Here is a 19924-nt window from a genome sequence, read left to right as displayed (position 1 = left end):
GCTTTGGCCATAGGGAAATTCCGTAATTTCACATATTAAAATTATAAAAACCATAATTTTTAGGGACAGGTTGTCAAATTTGGTATTTAGGATTAGGCTGGATTGAAGAATGTCTATTTTTAAATTTTATTTAAGTTAAAGGTAGAAGATGAATTAGTCATAAACGAAATTTAACCTAATCTATTATAACCAATCCATTTAATCCCTTCTACTTGAAAAAATAATTAAAAAACTATTACTTCAAAATTTAGGGCTTGAACATAATTAGTGATTACGACATATATGTTACAAGCTTTGTTGTTGACAAACAATGAAATGTTCACAATAATGACTAAAGGGGTAAACAATAATTTTTTATTTTAGTAACTTTTTGCTAGCATGCATGATCTCTAAATGAGGACCCAAAAAATGAACGCTCGGATTATAGAATTACTTTGTGAAGTATACCCAAACAAATAATTAATGTCGTATTAATTTATTAATCAGTTGAGCACTTATATATAGTAACAAGTAATGTAACGAATTCGCGCATGTTATGAATTTAACACACAATGCCATTTTTTTTTTGTTAGGAAACATAATGATAAAGTTAAGGTTCAAATTTAGGGTTTAGATATTAATGGTAAATGCACGCATAGTTTAAATACAATGCACTATATCAACATGTCAATCACATACTATCATAAGTAATTTATTTCACTTAACAATATCATACTAACTTTCCACATAACACCAAAATGTTCTTTATTTTTATAAGTAATATATAAAATTCTTTAGAGATAGGCCCTTACAACTCTTATTTACTAGACAAAAACGCATCTAGTTTAAAGCATCCAAATAAATTTCTAATTTCACATAAACATAAGCAAATAAGTTACCTATCATTATTATATAGGCCAAACTGCCGATCCCCCCTCTAAACTTTCACTTAGGTTTCGATTTCCCCTTAAAAATTCTCAATAGGAAAATCAAGGACTTAAACTAATTTTTTGGGCCAATTTCTCCCTTACTGCTAGTTTTCCATAGATTCTATCCAAATTAATGTTAACTCTTATCAAGTGCACACCACGTGACTCTGCTTTGAAGACAAAAGTGTCACTTCGCTAGACCTTCAGGCACAAAAGCTATAGAATTACACAAATTTGCATAGGTTAACATTTTAGAAATCTAGGGTTTTCAATTATTTTAAAGAACAAAGCGACTAAACTACCTTCACATGTTGTGCACATCCTTCCATTTAACAAAAATTTGGATGGAATTAATGAAAAACTAACAGCATGGGGAAATTGGCTAAAAAAATTATGTTGAGCAATGAGTCCACATAGTGTTCCACGTGTATATGTTAATACCAAAATGTATGTAACAAAATGTCAATACCAAAATGTATGTAACAAAATGTACGAAATGAAATGTATGTACTGGAATATATTATATTGAATTAATATACCTAAATGTCAATACCGAAATGTGTGTACCAAAATATACGTATTGAAATGCATTATATTAGAATTAATGTACCTATATATTTGTATTGATGGATATACCAAAATATACCAAATGAATTAATGTACCTAAATGAAGAACAAACAAATTGTATCCAAATTTATTATAAAACAAAAAAAATTAGTTTACCTAAATGTAGACATCAAATATATTATTATGAATGAAATGGAAATTAAATTTAAATGAAATTAATACATTAAAAATAGGAAGAAAAAGAGAAATAAAATATCAAAATATAATTAATAAATGAGATGATTAAATACATTAGGGACGAGAAAATTGGATTTTAATTTATGTCACATTCCGGCCCGGGGCGAATCACTTCCCGGGCCCGCTCCACCACTGTAGCACGATATTGTCCGCTTTGAGCTTACCATTCCCTCACGGTTTTGTTTTTGGGAACTCACGAGCAACTTCCCAGTGGGTCACCCATCATGGGATTGCTCTAGCCCCCTTCTCGTTTAACTTCGGAGTTCCTACGGAACCCGAAGCCAGTGAGCTCCCAAAAGGCCTCGTGCTAGGTAGGGATGAGAATATACATTTAAGGATCACTCCCCTGGGCGATGTGGGATGTTACAATCCACCCCCCTTAGGGCCCGACGTCCTCGTCGGCACACGCAAGGCCAGGGTTAGGCTCTGATACCAAATTGCACATCCCGGCCCGGGGCTAATCACTTCTCGGGCCCGCTCCACCACCGTAGCACGATATTGTCCGCTTTGGGCTTACCATTCCCTCACGATTTTGTTTTTGGGAACTCACCGTAGCACGATATTGTCCGCTTTGGGCCCCGACCACACCCTCACGGTTTTGTTTTTGGGAACTCACACGAGAACTTCCCAGTGGGTCACCCATCCTGGGAATGCTCTCGCGCACTACTCGCTTAACTTCGGAGTTCCCATGGAACCCGAAGCCAGTGAGCTCCCAAAAGGCCTCGTGCTAGGTAGGGATGAGAATATACATTTAAGGATCACTCCCCTGGGCGATGTGGGATGTTACAATTTACACAAGGTTATAGTCTAAAACTCATTTTTTTGAAGAATTAAAATGAACTTTTCTATTGCCACTTAGTACTATGGTTTAGTGGTATTCCTCTTCACTTGTAAGTTAGAGGTCTTATATTCAATTCTCGCCAAATGCGAATTTAAACTACATTATTGCTAGCTCATTATGAGACTAGGGTCACCGTCTTTCCTTAGTGTAGATAATATCGTTTGTTAAAAAAAAAAAAATTTCTATTTAAATAATAGGAAATTTTTTTCTATGAGTAGAATGATATAGTTTACACTAAAAGGAGGAGGAGTTAGGCTAAGCCGTATAATGAACAACCTAATTTGGTATCGAATTCGCTATCTACTAAATTTGAACCTAAAACTTCTCACTTAAAAAAGAATATTATCAGACTATAATACTATATCATATTTAAATAATATGATGACCAATGACAAGTTTTATATAAAGAAAATTGAGGGTGAAGAGATCAAGTCAACATATAAATCTTATTTTATTAAGTTGTGCGATCAACTTACCTATTTTTACCTTCTACATTCACTTTATTAATTTTTATTTTTTTGATATTTTTTAAATTTATTTGATCTAATATTTAAAAATTAAAAAAAATATGTAAAGACAAATAAATGTGTGTATAGCATCACCTATTTTTTCATTCATTTTTAGATTTGATGTTAACATGATCAGGAGAACATTTCTCGATAATATATATATATATATATATTAAAAAAGAGAATATAAACTAAATATAAATATAGGTCAGTGTGTGGGGGATGGGGGTGACATAGAGAGATGGTAGTTGAAGAGAAATTTTTTATTGTGATGAGAACATAGATAGTACATTATATATCTTTTTAAAAGTAATGAAAAATTTTATTTTTTGAATTATTAATTTTTTTAATAATATATTATATTTTTTAAATATAACACGTGATATATCATTTCTGTATACCGATCATATTTAAAAATCTCTCATAATTGTCTGGGGTCACTTTAGCATTTTGGGTAGGGGTCTGTCAGGTCTCTGTCAGTCATAAATAAGGGGGAAGCAAAGCAAAGTGCTCCTGCTCGAGAGAGAGAGAGAGAGAGAGAGAAGACAGAGAAATACCACGACCTCTTCGGCCCATGAGTAGTACACTACTGCTCTTCAGTTTTCAGTCTGCCTGCTGCTGTCCGCGCTTTTCCTTCAGTCCTTCCCTCTCTCGAGCGGGAAAAATAAAAAATAATAATCCATTACACGCACAAACCGAAAGAAAAGTGAAAGCAGGAGAGAAAACAATATATCCAGCTTTCTCTCCTCTCTCTTCCTTTCTCTCTCTATCTCTATCCTCTAAAGCTATTGATTCTCTATAGCTTCTACCTACAACCCTTCTCCTCATTTCCCCTTCTTGTTCTCCTTCAAAGAACATCTTCTTCCAATCAAAACGACCATGGCTGTTGCGTTTGATGGCTTCTCCATCCGGTAAGCTTGCTTGCTACCTCAAATTTAGCAACTTTTCTTTGCTTTGTTTTTTGCCGCTCTTAAAAATTTGTTCTTGTGTTTTTGTAGAGAATATGCGGCGAAGATGCGAACCGTGGACGTGCTGAAATGTTATCCCTTCGCGGTTGCGGACAACCACGACGACGAAGATACGAAGAAGAAAAAGGAAGCAGAAGCGGCGGCGTTGCTTCCTCCGATGACCGTGACCAAGTTCAACTGGTGGTCCCACGAGCTCCACCGCTTGAAAAGATCCAACAAAAACCAAGAGGTACTAACTCTTGTCAACAAAGAAAGCTCAGATATCCCCAGAAACGACATCGAATTCACTGCTGTCGAACAACGACTTGACGAGGTTGCTGCTGCTGATGGTGATGGTGCGGCTGAGAGCGAGGAGACCCTGAAATCGTCTGACGACGACTTATCGTCTGACGACGACTTATCGTCGTTGGTTTGTCCAGTTTGTAAAGATTTTGAGGCGGCTACCGTGAACGGTGTGAACGCCCATATCGATGGTTGTCTTGCGTCGAGGGAGGAGCGGAGGAGGCAGATGAGGAAGGCAAAATCGAAAGCTCCCAAGAAGAGATCTATTGCGGAAATATTCGCGGTGGCGCCGCAGATTCAAACGCATGAAAAAGAAGATCTTTGTGAAAGAGATGACGTTGATGGAGATGATAATTGTAAGGTGTTGGGTGAGAGTGGCAGTGTTTTAAAGGCAACAAAGAAAGTAAAGAAAAGGAAAAAGGAAAAAAGGGTTATGTTATTGGAGGAGGAGAACAACAAGAAGAAGAAGATTATTAAGATGATGAAGAATGATGGGTTAATTGCAAACAAGGTATGTGATCAACTTTCATACCACAAAATATTGATTAAACAGTTGGGTTGTGTGTGTTTTTTATGATTATATAATAAGATTGTTGTTGAAGTTGATTACTGTAGTGTTAGTTTGATTACTTTGTGCATAAAATTATACTGGTAAAAAAGCTGGGAGAAAACTATGGAATTAGTTTGAGGGGAGCGAGTGCGTTTGTTGTGATTGTACCTTGTGTTTTATGTGTTCTTACGGGGTTATGGATTGTCCAAAAAAATTCATCGGGTTATGGATGGGAGAGGGTGGTGATCCAGCTGTACGGTACGGATTCAGCAGAAAAAGGGATTTTATAGGGTGGACGATTTTCTTTGTCCTTGGTTTAGCAAGTATATAATCCTAGCTACACTAATGATGATGTTCCCCCCCACACGCACAGACACACACTGTTTGAGTACTAATCTCTTTGGGAAGAAAATATGCTCCGATTTCGATCAAATTAGATTGACTGGATATTAGATTTAGAAAGAAGTGGGCGTCTGTATAATTATGTTGCTTATTAAAATGTGGTAATAATTTTTGAGAGCTCTACTAGCTATATATCCACTTACGAAGTTTTACAAAGATGGTTGCTGATGAAATTAATAACTTTATACGTATGGTGAACGGGTTTCTGATCATCGGGAAATCATGCGATACGGATGGGCATGCAGTAGTACTGTTTTTTAATTTGTGTGATCTTGGTTGTTGCAAGAGATTGGCAGTGCATTATTTGTGTCTGTCCTTGATTAAATTTGGATCTTCTGATTGGCTTTGGGGATTAATTAGATATCCTTGACCTTGGAATATCTAGAATAATGGATCTTGTCTGCTTCTTGGTCTGATATGGTTTGGAAGACTATGAATGCCCAAGACTTGCTAGCTATATATCAGTACTGGGAAGTTAAGACTATTCGGGTCCACATGATCAACTTCTGAAACAAGAGATTTCAGTATATGTATCACTGTGTATATGTATGGTGTTTGAATGGTTGCAGCAGTTATGGAGGACTGTTTTGGGATCTTACTCCAGCTATTCAGTCGGGGTTTGGTCAAGCAATTATATGCTAGATCCATATGCTGGTTTGTAATTGGATCACATGCATTGAGGATATAATCGATCAAACATTTAAGAGATAATCGATCATACATTGAATCAGCGATCAAATGAGCAGTGGTATTTGATTCAATTTATCTGAATGTCGTAGATTAGTGGAATTATGAATGCTAGACTTATATGCCTTCAGGATGGCATTTTATGTCTAGTGGTAGTGGGATCTTTTACAAATCGTTTGGAAGGATAATTCCATTAAGTGAAGGAAGAGCTTGGAGATAATGCATGCCTGGTGATTTTCATTCTTCTGTCATCATATCATCACAAGAATGTGAGTCGAAAGGTGAAACATCTTTATCGTATGGATGATATCTGGTCAAGTGGAGTTTATTCTGCACATGTTAGCTTTTTGGCTGGATACTGTGTCTTGAAATCTTGGATTCAGTTAAGAAAGAGAGATTGAATGGGTGTTTGTCCTTGTATATCATGCCTTTAACTTCTCGGTCTGAACAATCTTTGTGGCATGGCTGATAGTTCAAAAAAATGATAGACATATTAAAGAATGATATTTCAGTACTACGCAAGGTTGGTCTAATTGTTCAAAGATAAAGACGATGGATTCCTTTCTGCAGAATAATAACTATCTAAGAATTCTAAAATTGAAGCAACAATGGTCACTTTGATCTTGCGGTCTGAAACAATCACACATGAAGTCTTACCTAGCTGTGCGATGTCATTGGTTCCTACAATCATTCTCTTACCCTAAATCCTTTAGTTAAACAGACTCTTTCAAGAGAAGCATGGAGAATCTGAACCGATCTTTCATGAATGAGCTATGTCCATTAAAAGGTTTAATGTGAATGTTTCGATTGAGAGACAAATTGTTTGGACAAGAACAATCTCGGGGAAGCTGTATTAGTTGCAATATGATCTAATAAGCTATAATAGATGTTTCTTGAATCAGCTAAATTGTTTGGACAAGATAGAGAGGTATATATGTGATCAGACAAGTTGCAAGCCTTTGTTACGAAGTAGGATAAATTTCATCTTACTTGCAATGCAGCTAAATCCCGGGACTGCTTTATCTGGAGATATGGTAGAATGACTTCAAGTTGTAATCGGGTGATGGATCTATTTGATGGAAACTATCAATCGGCAGTTGAATTTTAAAGTTTTTGGTCTGAGAGAGTAAGTATTAACTGTTGCTAAGCACAAACTTCGGCTGGGGTGTTTTATTTATCTTCTTCTTGTTATGGTATTGGCATTTATGCAAAAAGGATGCAAAAAGTGTTTTTCACATTACGTTAGTATATTTCTGCTGGAATTTCTTTTTTTTTCTTTTCTTTTTTGACAGAAGGACATACTATTGGTCTATTCATCATAGATGGTACAATGGATTGTCGGATAATCAATAGCTTTAAGTGAGCTTATGATTTGGCAGTCTAGAATACTTGTTGATTTAGAAATTCCCTTTGCACTTAAGAGTGCTTTTAATCCAATTAATACATACTGATATTGTAGCTAAATAAAATATTTTCTAATGTTTACTTATTAACTATGATCAATACAAAGTTTTACTGAACCAACGATATAGATTTATGTAAATTTTCTTGTTTTGTTTTAAGAATTTGAATGCGACGGTGTAATGACTTTCTTGTATGAATCAGGACCATTCTTGCAAACTTAAATTGCAAAGTTCAGCCAATTATGCCAAAAAGCTGAATAAGAAGTTTGCACCGGATATTTGGGATTCTGCAAGGACACCAAATATCAAATGTTTATCTGCAAAGAAGCGAAAAGTTGTTCAAACATACAAATTGTTTCCAAAGCATAAAAAACCAGTGTTTGCCGTTCACAGCATTCTCAAGAATCATGATGTTTGTGGGCAGAACTCCACTTATTGCGGCATGCAAAGTGATAGTCAATCAAATGCTTGTGGTATTCAACATTCAGAAAGGCATGTTAAATTTTCTGGGACGGATCACAAACTTAGTCCGAGGAATAATGGATTGTCTTCCTTTGCGAATAATTCCAATTCCTTCGCTAGTTCATCTGAGAAGGACCAGTCTTCTGACAGTAATAAAGAAGCAGCCCCCATGGAGGTACACAGAAGAAAAAATGATGTTTCAATTGACACAGATATTGGAACTGAGTCTTGCAGTGTAATCAGAAGGAAGGAATTGCCTATAATTCCTGATCATGTCGATATTCCAAGTTTTCTGAGGCCACATATGACTCATCAAGAAAAAGTAAATCAAATGCCAGATAAATCTGTGCCTTCAAGTAGTTTTGCGGCTGAAGATAATAATTTGAGGATGTTCGACCAAGGCTACCTACCCCCCACACATAGACCTGCAGATTCTTGCTTTCCAAGACCGATATTTGCTCTAGAAGAATGCCGTGTAAGTACTAAAGGAGCTACTGTTTCCAGAGATTTTGAGCCCAGTGGAAAGATGATTGATCGTGTCGTACATCCTACGCAAGGAGTATCTGCAATGAGTTCAAGGGAAAATACAGGAGCATTTCCTGTCCCTTCTTCATCTAGTTTCATTTTCAATGAGAAAGCAAAGGGGAGGTTTCCATTCCTGTCACAATCTGAAATCGATAAATTCAGCGATTGTGGTCTGCACTCCCAATTATTATGTCCACCCATGGACTTGATGGGTGGCTCATATCCCTTTCCGGAGTGGAAACAAAGAACAGTTACATATAGGGAAAGGTGTGCAGAAGAGGACTTTGTTGGCTTGCCTCTCAATTCACATGGTGAGCTAATCCAGTTGAGGAAGTCGAATGCTACACCAGGGTCCTCCAATGGCTTGCCTACACAGAATTTTACGCACTTGACAAGTATCAGTAGCTTACCGACACAGAATTTTACCCATGTAACAAATACAGGAGATTGTTCGACTGCATGCAACAAACATTTTTCGGAAAGAGAACTTCCAAATGATCAGTTGAACTTCTTTCCTATGCAGAATTGTGTTAAACAGAATCCTAGGTCACATATTCGAGATTTGTTTGGTGCTACTTACTTGCAAAGTACTCAAAGAGCAGATATACATCAGTTTGATTTTGAGAGCGGAAGCAGCCACTCTTTTCACCCTCTTGTTTCAGACCGGAACCTGATGAATGTCTCTATCAGTGGACGCGGACAATTTGACCAGGTGAAGAACCAAAAGATAGGTGGAATGATCTCTAAGGAAAATTCAGGCTACACACCATTGGGTGTGAATCAACCAACAATGCGGTTAATGGGAAAAGATGTGGCAATTGGTAAAAGTAGCAGAGAGATTCAAGGGTTTGAGGATGGAACATTGTGGACGGATAAGGAAATTATAGCAGAGCATTGTCCTTCAAGTACTGCCTTGGATACTCTGTCGTTGAACAGGAATTTCCAGCATAACTGGTTTCCATGCACAGCATCGGGGAAGTTGAAAGAACCTGCCGCACAGTCGTTTGAAATTCACAGAGAACATGCCCCGCAGCAAAATTTAATGATGAAAGCTCCAGAGTCCAGATTTCCCCACGCTTACCGCAACTGGCAAAGCCATTCCATGTTTGAAAATGGCTGCCTTACCGCCAACAGAAGTCCAAGTTCTAATTTGATCCGTTTTGCTCAGATGCCCACTTCACCTGCAATGTTTAATGGGGCACCTAAATTCCGAGAGCAATTCATGTCTGGAGCTGAATCTCTACAATCCCTACAGTTTGGCTCTCAACTACCGATATTATCTGCTCCTCCTAGTACCTGTGGGCATGGGGTTTTAAGACCTGCTGAACTCAATTACAAGCAGAATCCACCTCATTTTGCAAAATCATCATTCGGCTTCCCTTTCCTGAATCCTGAATGTAGAGACAATAATGTGGAGTCATCATGGTTTCAGAGCTCCTCTATGGGCATGCCGCCTTGGTTGTTACATGCAACACTGCAGGTAAACCCCCCAAATGCAGCTTCTCAATCCTTTCCAAATGTGGATAGCAGACACCATCAGCATATTATGCCGAGAGCTAACTTTTTTAACGAGCATCATTCGTCGGAAATTTCTTATCCTTGCAATTTCATGACCTCTCATTCACAAGTGAGGGAGAATGTACCTACTCAGGCGACTACAGTTATGCCTCCTCTTGCTCTAGCTGTTCAAGGAGTAAATCTACAACCAACATCTGGCACCGACATGGACAGAAACAGAATCAAGATCAAAGACAGATTAAAAACAAAATCTTTCAGTATCAAAGACCCATATCCCTTCAAAAAAACCAAGAGACTAGCAGTGAAAGCTGTAGATTCAACAAAGGCTGCCAACATGTTGCGCTTAGAAACACAAGAAAAGTTGAGTGCTGCTGCAGGATCGTCAAGAGGGAACATTTTAGATGAAATGCAGTCTAATTTGAGAGCACTTGACCTTGACTCCAGTTGGAAGAAAGCAAGCGATTTGGATTGCAGCCAACACGACGTTCAAGAGGATGGATTCAAAACCTTTGGAGTTGAGTCTTCCAAAATGGACAGCGTTGTGAGAACTACAGGCCCCATTAAACTTTGTGCAGGAGCAAAACACATCATAAAACCGACTCCAAATGTGGATCAGGATAACTTCAGGTCAATCCGTTCAACAATCCCCTTTGTTGCAGTAACTAATGGTTTCAGAGAACCACAACCTCAGAAGAAAACAACAAAGATTTACAGGTTTTAGAAGTAAGTCTTCTTAAATGGATATATGTTCCTTTCCGCCGCATCATTTTTTGTTTTTTGGTGTCAGATGCTTATAAACATCACATTTTGTGAATGCCACAGGTTCACTGCTTAGGCCAGGATACAAGAATGTTCATGCATGAATGCCAGAAGCAGCATTGTTCATAGGATTTCAGGTTGTTGCGCTTGCAGTAACACTTGCCAAATTAACTGTTGAAAACTTATGTATTTTCACATCTATTTCTTAAGCCATGTTACGATCTCCACATTGCCGGATCTGTAAAATATGACATTTTAGCTTATATGCTTTATCTTACAATTTTATTATTATTTTTTTGTTTTTGCCGGCCGAAGTTAAGATTCTTGTTTTCTTGAGTATAAGGGAAAGTGTTATTGGCACTTCAAAAATCTCATTCTATACTCATCACAAGTTTGGAGTGTAAAATAAGATTTTTAGAGTGCTAATAATAATTTCCTATGTAATTTTCGAAGTGCGAAAATTCTAGTCCCTCCATGAGCAGGAAAAATTTTGGCCTTTTTTAAAAATATTTTTTGTCCAAGATTTTGGTATACTGCAATAGAAATTTCACTTTTGCTGTATTTCTTCAAAGTACATTTATCGACATGCATTTTCTCCAATACTTGAGAGAAAATAAAGCATATATAAGCTTCTAATTACATTGATCATGAAAGAAAGTTACAAAGACTAGAATGCACATCTCTTCTATATGTTTGTAGCTACATAATTGCTGCATCGATCAGTATCTCCTAGCTTCTTTTTCAGCCTGCGTATTTGATCACAGATTCATTAGTGAACTTAATCTTTCTTAGAAAGAGATCAATAGATATTAATTCTTTGATGATGATCGTAATCAGTGTTTGTGCATACCGCTTTGACGACTCTTTCGAAAGCATCATCTCCATGTTGATTGATGAAGCGTTCGACGGACTTCCTTGCGTCGAGGCTCATCATTTGCAGGACCTTCTTCTGACCCGCTGTATAGTTTGAGCTCGTCGTATCCATTCCAAGCTTCACATACTTCCTCACAACGTTCTCATAAATATAGGCTGCCCCATTGAAAATTGGCAACACCAACCAAATGCAAAATAACAGCTTCGTATACGGCCATATTGGAATCCTATACATGCCAATTTCCAAATAGATATATAGTTTAATCAATAGTTGCATGGATAGTTATTAGAAAACTGTATATATCAAAATAAAGAGAAATGATTTCCAGATTCTATTTTTCTAACAGTTGGAATGAATAAATACAAGCAGAATCAAGAGACAAAAACAAAGAGATCGATGAGTGAAGAAAGTGAAAATAAGAGTGTGGAAATTATCTTCCTAAAATAAATGTGCATGCGCGCAGTATTTTGTTGACATACCAAGCTAGGACTTTCCAGCAGGATAGTTCGAATAAGGTTATGAAAGAGTATATAACCCAATATGTTAGCCACTGCTGATCGTCGAGTGCTGAAGGGCTCTCGATTGCTCTCATTGATGCATACCTGTTCATGCATGATCACCAAATGGAACTAATAAATATATCAATAAATTAGTCAATTTCTAGCTGATTATTGCCCTTTTTCGTCGATTATTAAGAATTTACTTACAATGGATAAAGAAGCATAAGGCCTGGCCTGCAAGAAGATCAAAAGAAAAATTCTCAAGATTAATCGGTACGTAGAAATGAAATATCAATTAGTAAGCTCCGGTTATGATATAATAAAATACACATATGTATATATGTTCGTTAATGCATGTTATTATTCATATTTCTTGGATATATTTAAAAAAATTACCCATAATATTAACAATATTGGAAGCTTGAAACCTTCAACTATATATTTAATTAAGATCGTGAAAACTTGAAGGTCAAATAACTGTATAAAATTTATAGATTCAAAAAGCTGATATATATTTCAGATAATCTTACTTATTGTAGCAATCACACGAATATATGTGTTGTCTAAGGCTTTAATGTGACATGAATATAACCAAATACATTTCATGCATATACATATATATTGTACGTTTTTTATACTCTTTTTTTTTACTGATACATACGGTATTATTTTTGTAAAATATCTCTGCAAATATATACACACATACCAAATCAAGATTAACATATAAAGATGAAGCCGTGTGTGCTTAATTACTTATTTATTCATGAATTGGAAGTTGACATTATTCAGATGAAGACACCACCCATATAAACTTTTTCCGCACCTTTTGTAATAGACATGCTTGTCACATTAGTATCAATGCATGGAGGATATGATAAAGCAATTATTAAAAAAATAATAAGAAAAAAAACAGATGATGATATTTTAGGTGGGTCTTTTGCTAAATACCCGATTATTGTATCCAAATTTTTAGCAATGGCTCCAAGAACACCCATGCTGAAACACTATAATTTGATCTGGTCCAGCCGCGCACTCGTTTCTTCTTAAAAATTAATCCTGAAATATATGAACAATAATTTCCTGAGAAAATGAGTCGATGATGGGAAGTACAAGTAAGTCGTGTATTTAAAGGTCCGTGGATTGTTGAGGTTGATTTGATGAAGCCAAGTAAAGAATTTTTGCCCCATCAAAGGGTTTTCTTTTGGTGATCTCAATGGCATTGGCATATATACCTTAGCTAGCTTTTCTTTCTCTTTAACTTTTCTCCTTTTTCAAAGCTACTTTTACGTGCGTTAGCATCTTATAACATACACATTTCAGTTTTTATTTATTATATATGCATAACATACATATTAATTGGTTATTAAAAAAAGGATAATAATTATAAAGATTGGTGTTTATTAATTAGTGATGCACTCATAAATTAAAGGCTTTGAAAGACCAAGAAGACCCCAATAATCACAAGCTTCATGCTGCAAACTCATGAACTTGTATTGATTCCTCTAATGTTCAATACGCTGCATGCTTATTATATGCATGTTAAGGTTAATAGCTATATGGATTTAATTAGTACAATAAAATGCGTGCTATTAAAAATAAGACCCAAAACACATACTCAATTGATGAAGAAATTTGCATGTAAATGCGTATCTTTTAATTAAAGAACATGTGTTTTTTTTATTTTTTTTATCACGATCACATTCAGTCTCGCTTACTCATTAGGTGATTAGTTAATGTGAGAAAACAAGTAAACACATTGCATCTGAATCTCTCTTACTCGGTTACATATGATTTATATTTACTTTTGAAAGAAATAAATAATGAAAAAATGGGATTAAAAAGTTAATAAAAAAGAAAGAGAATTGTTATTGACACTTCAAATTTCAAACATTCTACATTTCAAACTTTCTATATTTAGAAAGAAAAATAGAACGTAGAATAAGATTTTTAAAGTGTCAGCAACAACTCCAAAAGAAAAAAGCAAAAGAAATTAGAGCAAGCAAACCCTGAAGGTGGTGTGTAGGTAATAAAAAGCGACAAGGCATGTGATGGACAAGCAAGTAGGGCAGGGAACAACAACGACAACATATTATTTTGTGGTACAAAAACAGTAGCCTTCCTTAATAATTCCAAAAGCTTTGATCATTACACGTACTTTGTCCATTAACTTTAAGAGGTGGATTGTCTACTCTCTTATTTATTTCTATGCTCTTTTCATACATTCCTGTAATATATGGTCACGGTTAAACTATATTACAATTTTATATTAATTTTTTATATAAATAATAAAACAAAAGGTAATAGGAATATAATCTACCTCCTTAACCGTAACTACACAAACAGAAGTGTATGGAGAAAGTATAGAAATGGGAGGGTAGACAATCTACCTCCTTAACTTTAACTTGATGTAACCCCAACATGTTATGTTAAGTAAGACCTAAATTAGATCCAAGGTTATGTTATGTAAGCCCTAAATTAGATCAAATTATATACGTTGAAGAATGTTAGCTATCTTTTTCATTTGTTTTTTTTTTTTTTTTTGGCCTTTTCACTTATTTTTTAAACAGTATATTGTTTGCTTGCTTACCATCATTCATATGGTGGCTATATGTAAAAAAATATCTATTCATTACACTTTAGACAAATAGAGACGCTTAGATGATAGTTACGTTACGCTTGCTGGGTTGAGCCCACTTACTTATAATTCTGTTAACTAGTGCACTCCTACTTGAAAGCTACAAAGGGAGATTACGGGCTGACAAGTATTTAAAAGAAGAAAAAAAAGTTTTTGAAATGAGTTGAAAGCGGAGCAAATGGAGGAGGAGTTGGCTTGTTTGTTGCATAGAGCACACATTAAACTAGAAAGTTAATATTCTAAACTACAGTTTTTTCCCTTTATACCCTAAAAGTTAATTTAAAATTTTTAAAATATAATAAAATTCTAATCTCCTCTCTTCCCAACCTTTCTTCTTCCTGACGAAAAAATAAAAAATTACCTTTCCTCTCCGTTTCTGCTTCTTACTAGGTTGAAGATCGAATCTTCAAAATTGATATTCTTATTTCGCCGGATATGTAGAGGAGGGAGGGACAATGCGATCCAAGAGGTGGGTTTGTTTTGGTGTTTGGGGATTGAGAAATCTGAGAGAGGGGGGAAATGGGCAGAAGGGAGATGACTGATTTTGTCCTGATTCTTGCCTTCTATGGTGTGGTGTGGAGTGGGCATCTGGGTTTTCCTCGCTTACACATCGTCCATCAGCGATAACTGGCTTCAAGTTACATGATTCGAGATGATTTTGTGTCAGGATGGGTTTGAAGCCAGAGTTGTTGAAGAATGGGTTGTTGTTGGCGATCACCGGATCTAAAACCCATTCGGTGCGACATCTGACATTAAAACGACACTCCGTCATCTATAATTGAAGCTGCATGGTTGTGGATCCACTACTATGGTGGTTGTGAGGTTAGAGAGAGAGATGAGAAGCAGATGGGTGGTTGGAGAGAGAGATGAGAAACAGACGGAGAAAAGAGATGGGCAAGAATGAAAAAGGAAATTTGGGAATGGGGAAGATGAATATCAAACTCGGTGCAAGGAGGGGAAAAATAGAATTGGGGGACGGAAAGGAAGACACGGGGATAAGGGAAATGGGGTGTGGGCCCCACGGCCACACAAAATCCTCACATAAAACTAGTAATATTAAATAAAATATCATAATAATAATATAGTATTATACACTTTTTGGTCATTTCACATAATCACAGTTGTTTTTACATAAAAGTTTACCAAACAGTATTATACTACCTTTTTTTTTTTAATTTTTTTTTTCAAAAGCACTTTTACAAAAAAGTTTACCAAATATTCCCCTGCTTTATTTCACAGCTGCTTATTCTCACAGCACAACAGAAGCAATTTTTTTTTCAAAGCACAACAATACCAAACCAGCCTTATATCTTCATGTTTGGGACATTTTTCTCTTTTCTTTTTTATTTTGTTGTCAAAATGCTTGGTAAGTTATTTGATCATAATTGGGATCGTAATATGCTTCAATATAACATTCCAAATTTTTACTAAGAGAATACCAATAACTCTTTTTTGTAACTTGTAAGTAGAATGTATTTATACAACATACAAGTTACAACGAATCAATTATAAAATGACACATACAGAAGCGGAGCTAGAATTTCATGTATGATGAGGTTGGGAAAAAAAAAAAAAATTGAATGTAAAGAAAGGTTTCAATTTTTCAATATTATAAGTATTCACCGGCAGAGCCACATTAAGGGCTACCCTAGGTTGTAGCCCATGTAGCTTTCGGTAGAAAATAAAATTATTCATGTAGTTTTAATTGATTTTCAAATGTAGTCCATCATATATTTAGTTACTGATTCGAATTCTCTCGGTTTGATTATATAATACAGTTTACAAACCATCTCTTTTTCTCACATCTTTTTTCTCATCGCTTCTTGTACGTTTGAATTTGTTTGAATAATGAAAATTCTTGGCCCACCTTGTGAAAAATTTCTTAAGCTAACTGATACTGTGAAAATTTTTCTTTGTTTATAAAAATTTAAATCTTTAAGCTAGCCTATCCGGTAAAAAATTTCTAGCTCTGCCATTAAAAGTATTTATTACATGTGGAAACATATCAAATTGAAGATATATGTGCAAAGAAAAATGATAAACTAGAAATATTTGATTTTCGAAAAGCCCCATTCTTTGACTTGAAAAATAGCGAGTTTGACACATAATTCGATGTTCGTAATTCTGAGCTTTACAAATTTTGGCATTCAATTTGGATGGTAAAATGATAAACTAGGAATCAAATGGATACCCATTCTACTAAGATTATTTTTCTTTAAAGAGTTTCTTATTTTTACGCAATTTTTCTTACAGAATTAGGAACTCCATGACTATTGTGAATTATTACAATTTTCATAATTCTCCTTAGTTTTTAAGATCTCAGCCCCACAATTCCCTTTTTACACTTATCAACAAGTATAATCTATTTCAGTGATTCTTTCATGGTCATTACTTGTCACATGAGCACCTCGAAAAAATTGCTAACAAAATATCACATCTCGCTTACGCGTCTACTAAGTTAGCATCCCAAATCCGTGTACCCATGCTTCCAACACCTTTCCATAGAACTTTCTTGCTCCTATTTATAGTCATTCAATGAAAATTATTTGAATATTCTGGTCAGAATAAGCATATAAATTCAACCAGTAGGTAGAAAAAAAATTTAGTGTGTAACTTAAGTTGTATAGGAATTCTTGAAACCAAGAGTTTTTTTTTTCTTTTTTTTTTTCTTGAAGTTAAGAATAACAAGTTCTTCATTATCTAGAATAGAATAACCACTTAGAATACTGAAATAGATTATACTTGTTGATAAGTGTAAAATTGTACATGGATGCAATCCTTCTTGTGCATCTTGATCAATTTGATTGTTTCTTTGTAGATCTCTATGCAAAGCTTTGTAAATATGTTTCCGGACAGTCCCTTATCATTTCGTCCACGCGTTAGAGTTCGCTTAGCCTGACCCAAGCCAGAGTCCATCTAGCCTGACCCGAGCCCGAGTTTGTCTTTTTACAATTGCAAGTCAACGGGCAAAGGGACGTCAACATCTTTATATTAATTTTTTCAATTTGTACGTCTTGGCCTCAGTTTTGTGTGTATTATTTGTTGGCTATTGCTCTTTTTCTCCCTTTAATATATTGTAATTTCCATGAACAATAAAAAGGTTGAAAGAAAAAAATAAAAAAAAATAAAAAAGTGTTTTATTAGTGTTGGCAGGAGCCACGGCAGAAAGAACCCTATCTGAGTTAGTTGCTAGTTGCTATAGAGTCCATGAATCTCAGTCACGAATAATACCTAATTTCCATTTTGAGTATGTCACAAATTATATTATATTATATATACTAAAAGCCAGTTGAGCCTGGCACTGTTTAGAAATAATGTCCGGACAGATCTACCCCTGGTTTGTTTGGGTTTTGGTGCTGATTTCTTCCTTTTCTATAGTAAAATTCCTACTTTGCCCGCGCTAGGTGGGTGGTTTTCCAGTGGCCGAATTGCCCTTCGGCTTTTTCATGCCTTCTGATTGTTTTTGGTGGTTCGGGCAGGGACAAGCTGGGAATTGTATGTGACACGTGTCGGTCATCCTGCTGTTCTCTTTTGGGGTTTGTTTTGCTTGCTTTTTGTTTCCGTTTCTCACTTGCATTGGTAGTTTTCTATCACTCTCAGCTTCTCTTTTCTTTTGGTTCCCGTTGTGTGCTTCTCTTTGGCGCGCTTTTGTGTTTTGTTCTTCTCAACTGTGGTTTTCAGAACGTCGCAGGTGTTTCCTTTGTCTGTTAACTCTGTGGTGCGTGATTTTTTTTTTTTTAGATTTTTGTTTTCCTTTGCAGATTTTTATGTTGGTTTGCAGAGTGGGTTTTCTTCTGTTGCGTTTAAAGAGATCTGGACTTCGTTGGTTTTTTTCAGTACATCGTTTAATTTTTTGTGGTGTTCTTTGTTTGGGTGATAGGTTTGAATGGATTTTAGGGTTTTAAACTGTGAAAGAGGTTTTCTTCTGTTGCGTTTAAAGAGATGTGGACTTCATTGGTTTTTTTTTAGCAATTCATCGTTTAATTTTTGTGATGTTCTTTGTTTAGTTAATGGGTTTGAATGGATTTTAGGGTTTTAAATTGTGAGAGGAGTCAACGCCTGTGGCGAGAGAGGTCTAGGTGCGTCATTTGGGGAAGCAAAGGTTGGGGAAAGAGACATAGGATGTAAGAAGTGTCGTTGCAGGTGAGCATTTGAGGTTAGTCACTTGATGAAATTGTTATGGGTCTGTAGTTTTTGAGACTTTGGGTTTTTTTCGCATGAGGGAGTTGGTATTGGCTCATGAATTAGTTGGCTATTTTTCTGTTTTGATTTTTATTTCTTCTTCGTCCCCTCTACAACACCACCGCCAACATCACTTTCGTTAAATGAAGGTGGAGATATTTAGATACATATTAAGATGCAAGAATTGTATTAATAATTTGGTTAATAAATATAACCTTTTGATACAGATGTCGAGGATCTCTACCATTTGAATGTTCTCCTTTTTTTTTATTTTTTTTATTTTTTTTATTTTTTTTTTACATCTTTTGTTTGAAATTTTTCCCTTTTTTTTTGGCCTTATGATTGCCGTTTTGGTTACGTGATCAACTCTGTCTCTTTGTTTCACAACATGGATGAATGGATTGCACATCATTTATAATTTTTATTGTTTTTTCTTTCTGTGGGTTTGTGGAAATTTCTAATGTGTCGCTGTAATTTCCTCTTCATAGGATAAATGGATAACATTCGCCCAACTCCTGTTAATCAGTTAAGACCATACACAAAGGCAGATAAAATCAAAGTTCGGATATGCAGAATTTGGAAATCCATGATCCCAGGAACTGTTTAGAAGTACACTGCCCTGCACTGTGTGTTCATCGATGAAGCGGTGAGGAATCATTGTTTGATTAGTTTAATCAAAAGTAGAGGCAATGACAATTAATTGAGTAAATAATGTTCATGTCGAGATGGTTTTTTACATGTCACATGGTTAAAATTAGTTGTCTTATGGTTAGCGAAATGTGTGTGTCGACCATCTGTTTCATGTCTTCGATTATTGTTCTCAAATTTTCGGCTTCTTTGGTTATGTTTGACACGTGGTGTTTTCTATCTCAAATTTTTGTGCCCCCATAGATTTTTTTTTTTTTTTTTAACATCTTGCCTCAGATTATTTAACTGTTTTGATTTGTTGAGTTTATTTTATGGTAACAATTTGATTAATGAAATGTGAAGCAACATGCGGGGGAGGGCTGTACATCAGATGGTGATCACAATGTTATGGCCTCCAAAATTGAAGCCGGTGGATGTTATGAAATCTTGGATTTTCGAATTGTTAAAATTAGGCACAATACAAGGT

At 35.6% G+C, this 19924-nt stretch overlaps 2 protein-coding genes across 2 annotated transcripts; one reads left to right on the top strand and one right to left on the bottom strand.

The window, feature by feature from the left end:
• Positions 1-3664: 3664 nt before the first annotated feature.
• On the top strand, positions 3665-10882 carry LOC137740189 (uncharacterized). The gene is made up of 4 exons (XM_068480015.1): positions 3665-3974; positions 4062-4824; positions 7558-10583; positions 10683-10882. Exons 1-3 carry the CDS (start codon positions 3943-3945, stop codon positions 10579-10581), a joined length of 3819 nt encoding a protein of 1272 aa, XP_068336116.1. The 5' UTR covers positions 3665-3942; the 3' UTR covers positions 10582-10583; positions 10683-10882.
• A 358-nt stretch (positions 10883-11240) lies between these two features.
• LOC137741170 (HVA22-like protein f) lies at positions 11241-13079 on the bottom strand. The gene is made up of 5 exons (XM_068480979.1): positions 12942-13079; positions 12201-12227; positions 11973-12095; positions 11470-11719; positions 11241-11365 (listed from the first exon to the last, which is right to left on the bottom strand). The coding sequence occupies exons 1-5, from the start codon at positions 12986-12988 to the stop codon at positions 11339-11341; spliced, it is 474 nt and encodes a 157-aa protein (XP_068337080.1). The 5' UTR covers positions 12989-13079; the 3' UTR covers positions 11241-11338.
• Between the last annotated feature and the right edge of the window lie 6845 nt (positions 13080-19924).

This window comes from Pyrus communis, chromosome 7 (assembly GCF_963583255.1).
Source record: "Pyrus communis chromosome 7, drPyrComm1.1, whole genome shotgun sequence".
NCBI lineage: Eukaryota > Viridiplantae > Streptophyta > Magnoliopsida > Rosales > Rosaceae > Pyrus > Pyrus communis.
Note: the sequence above shows the minus strand (reverse complement) of the source record. Positions and strands in the feature narration are given on the sequence as shown.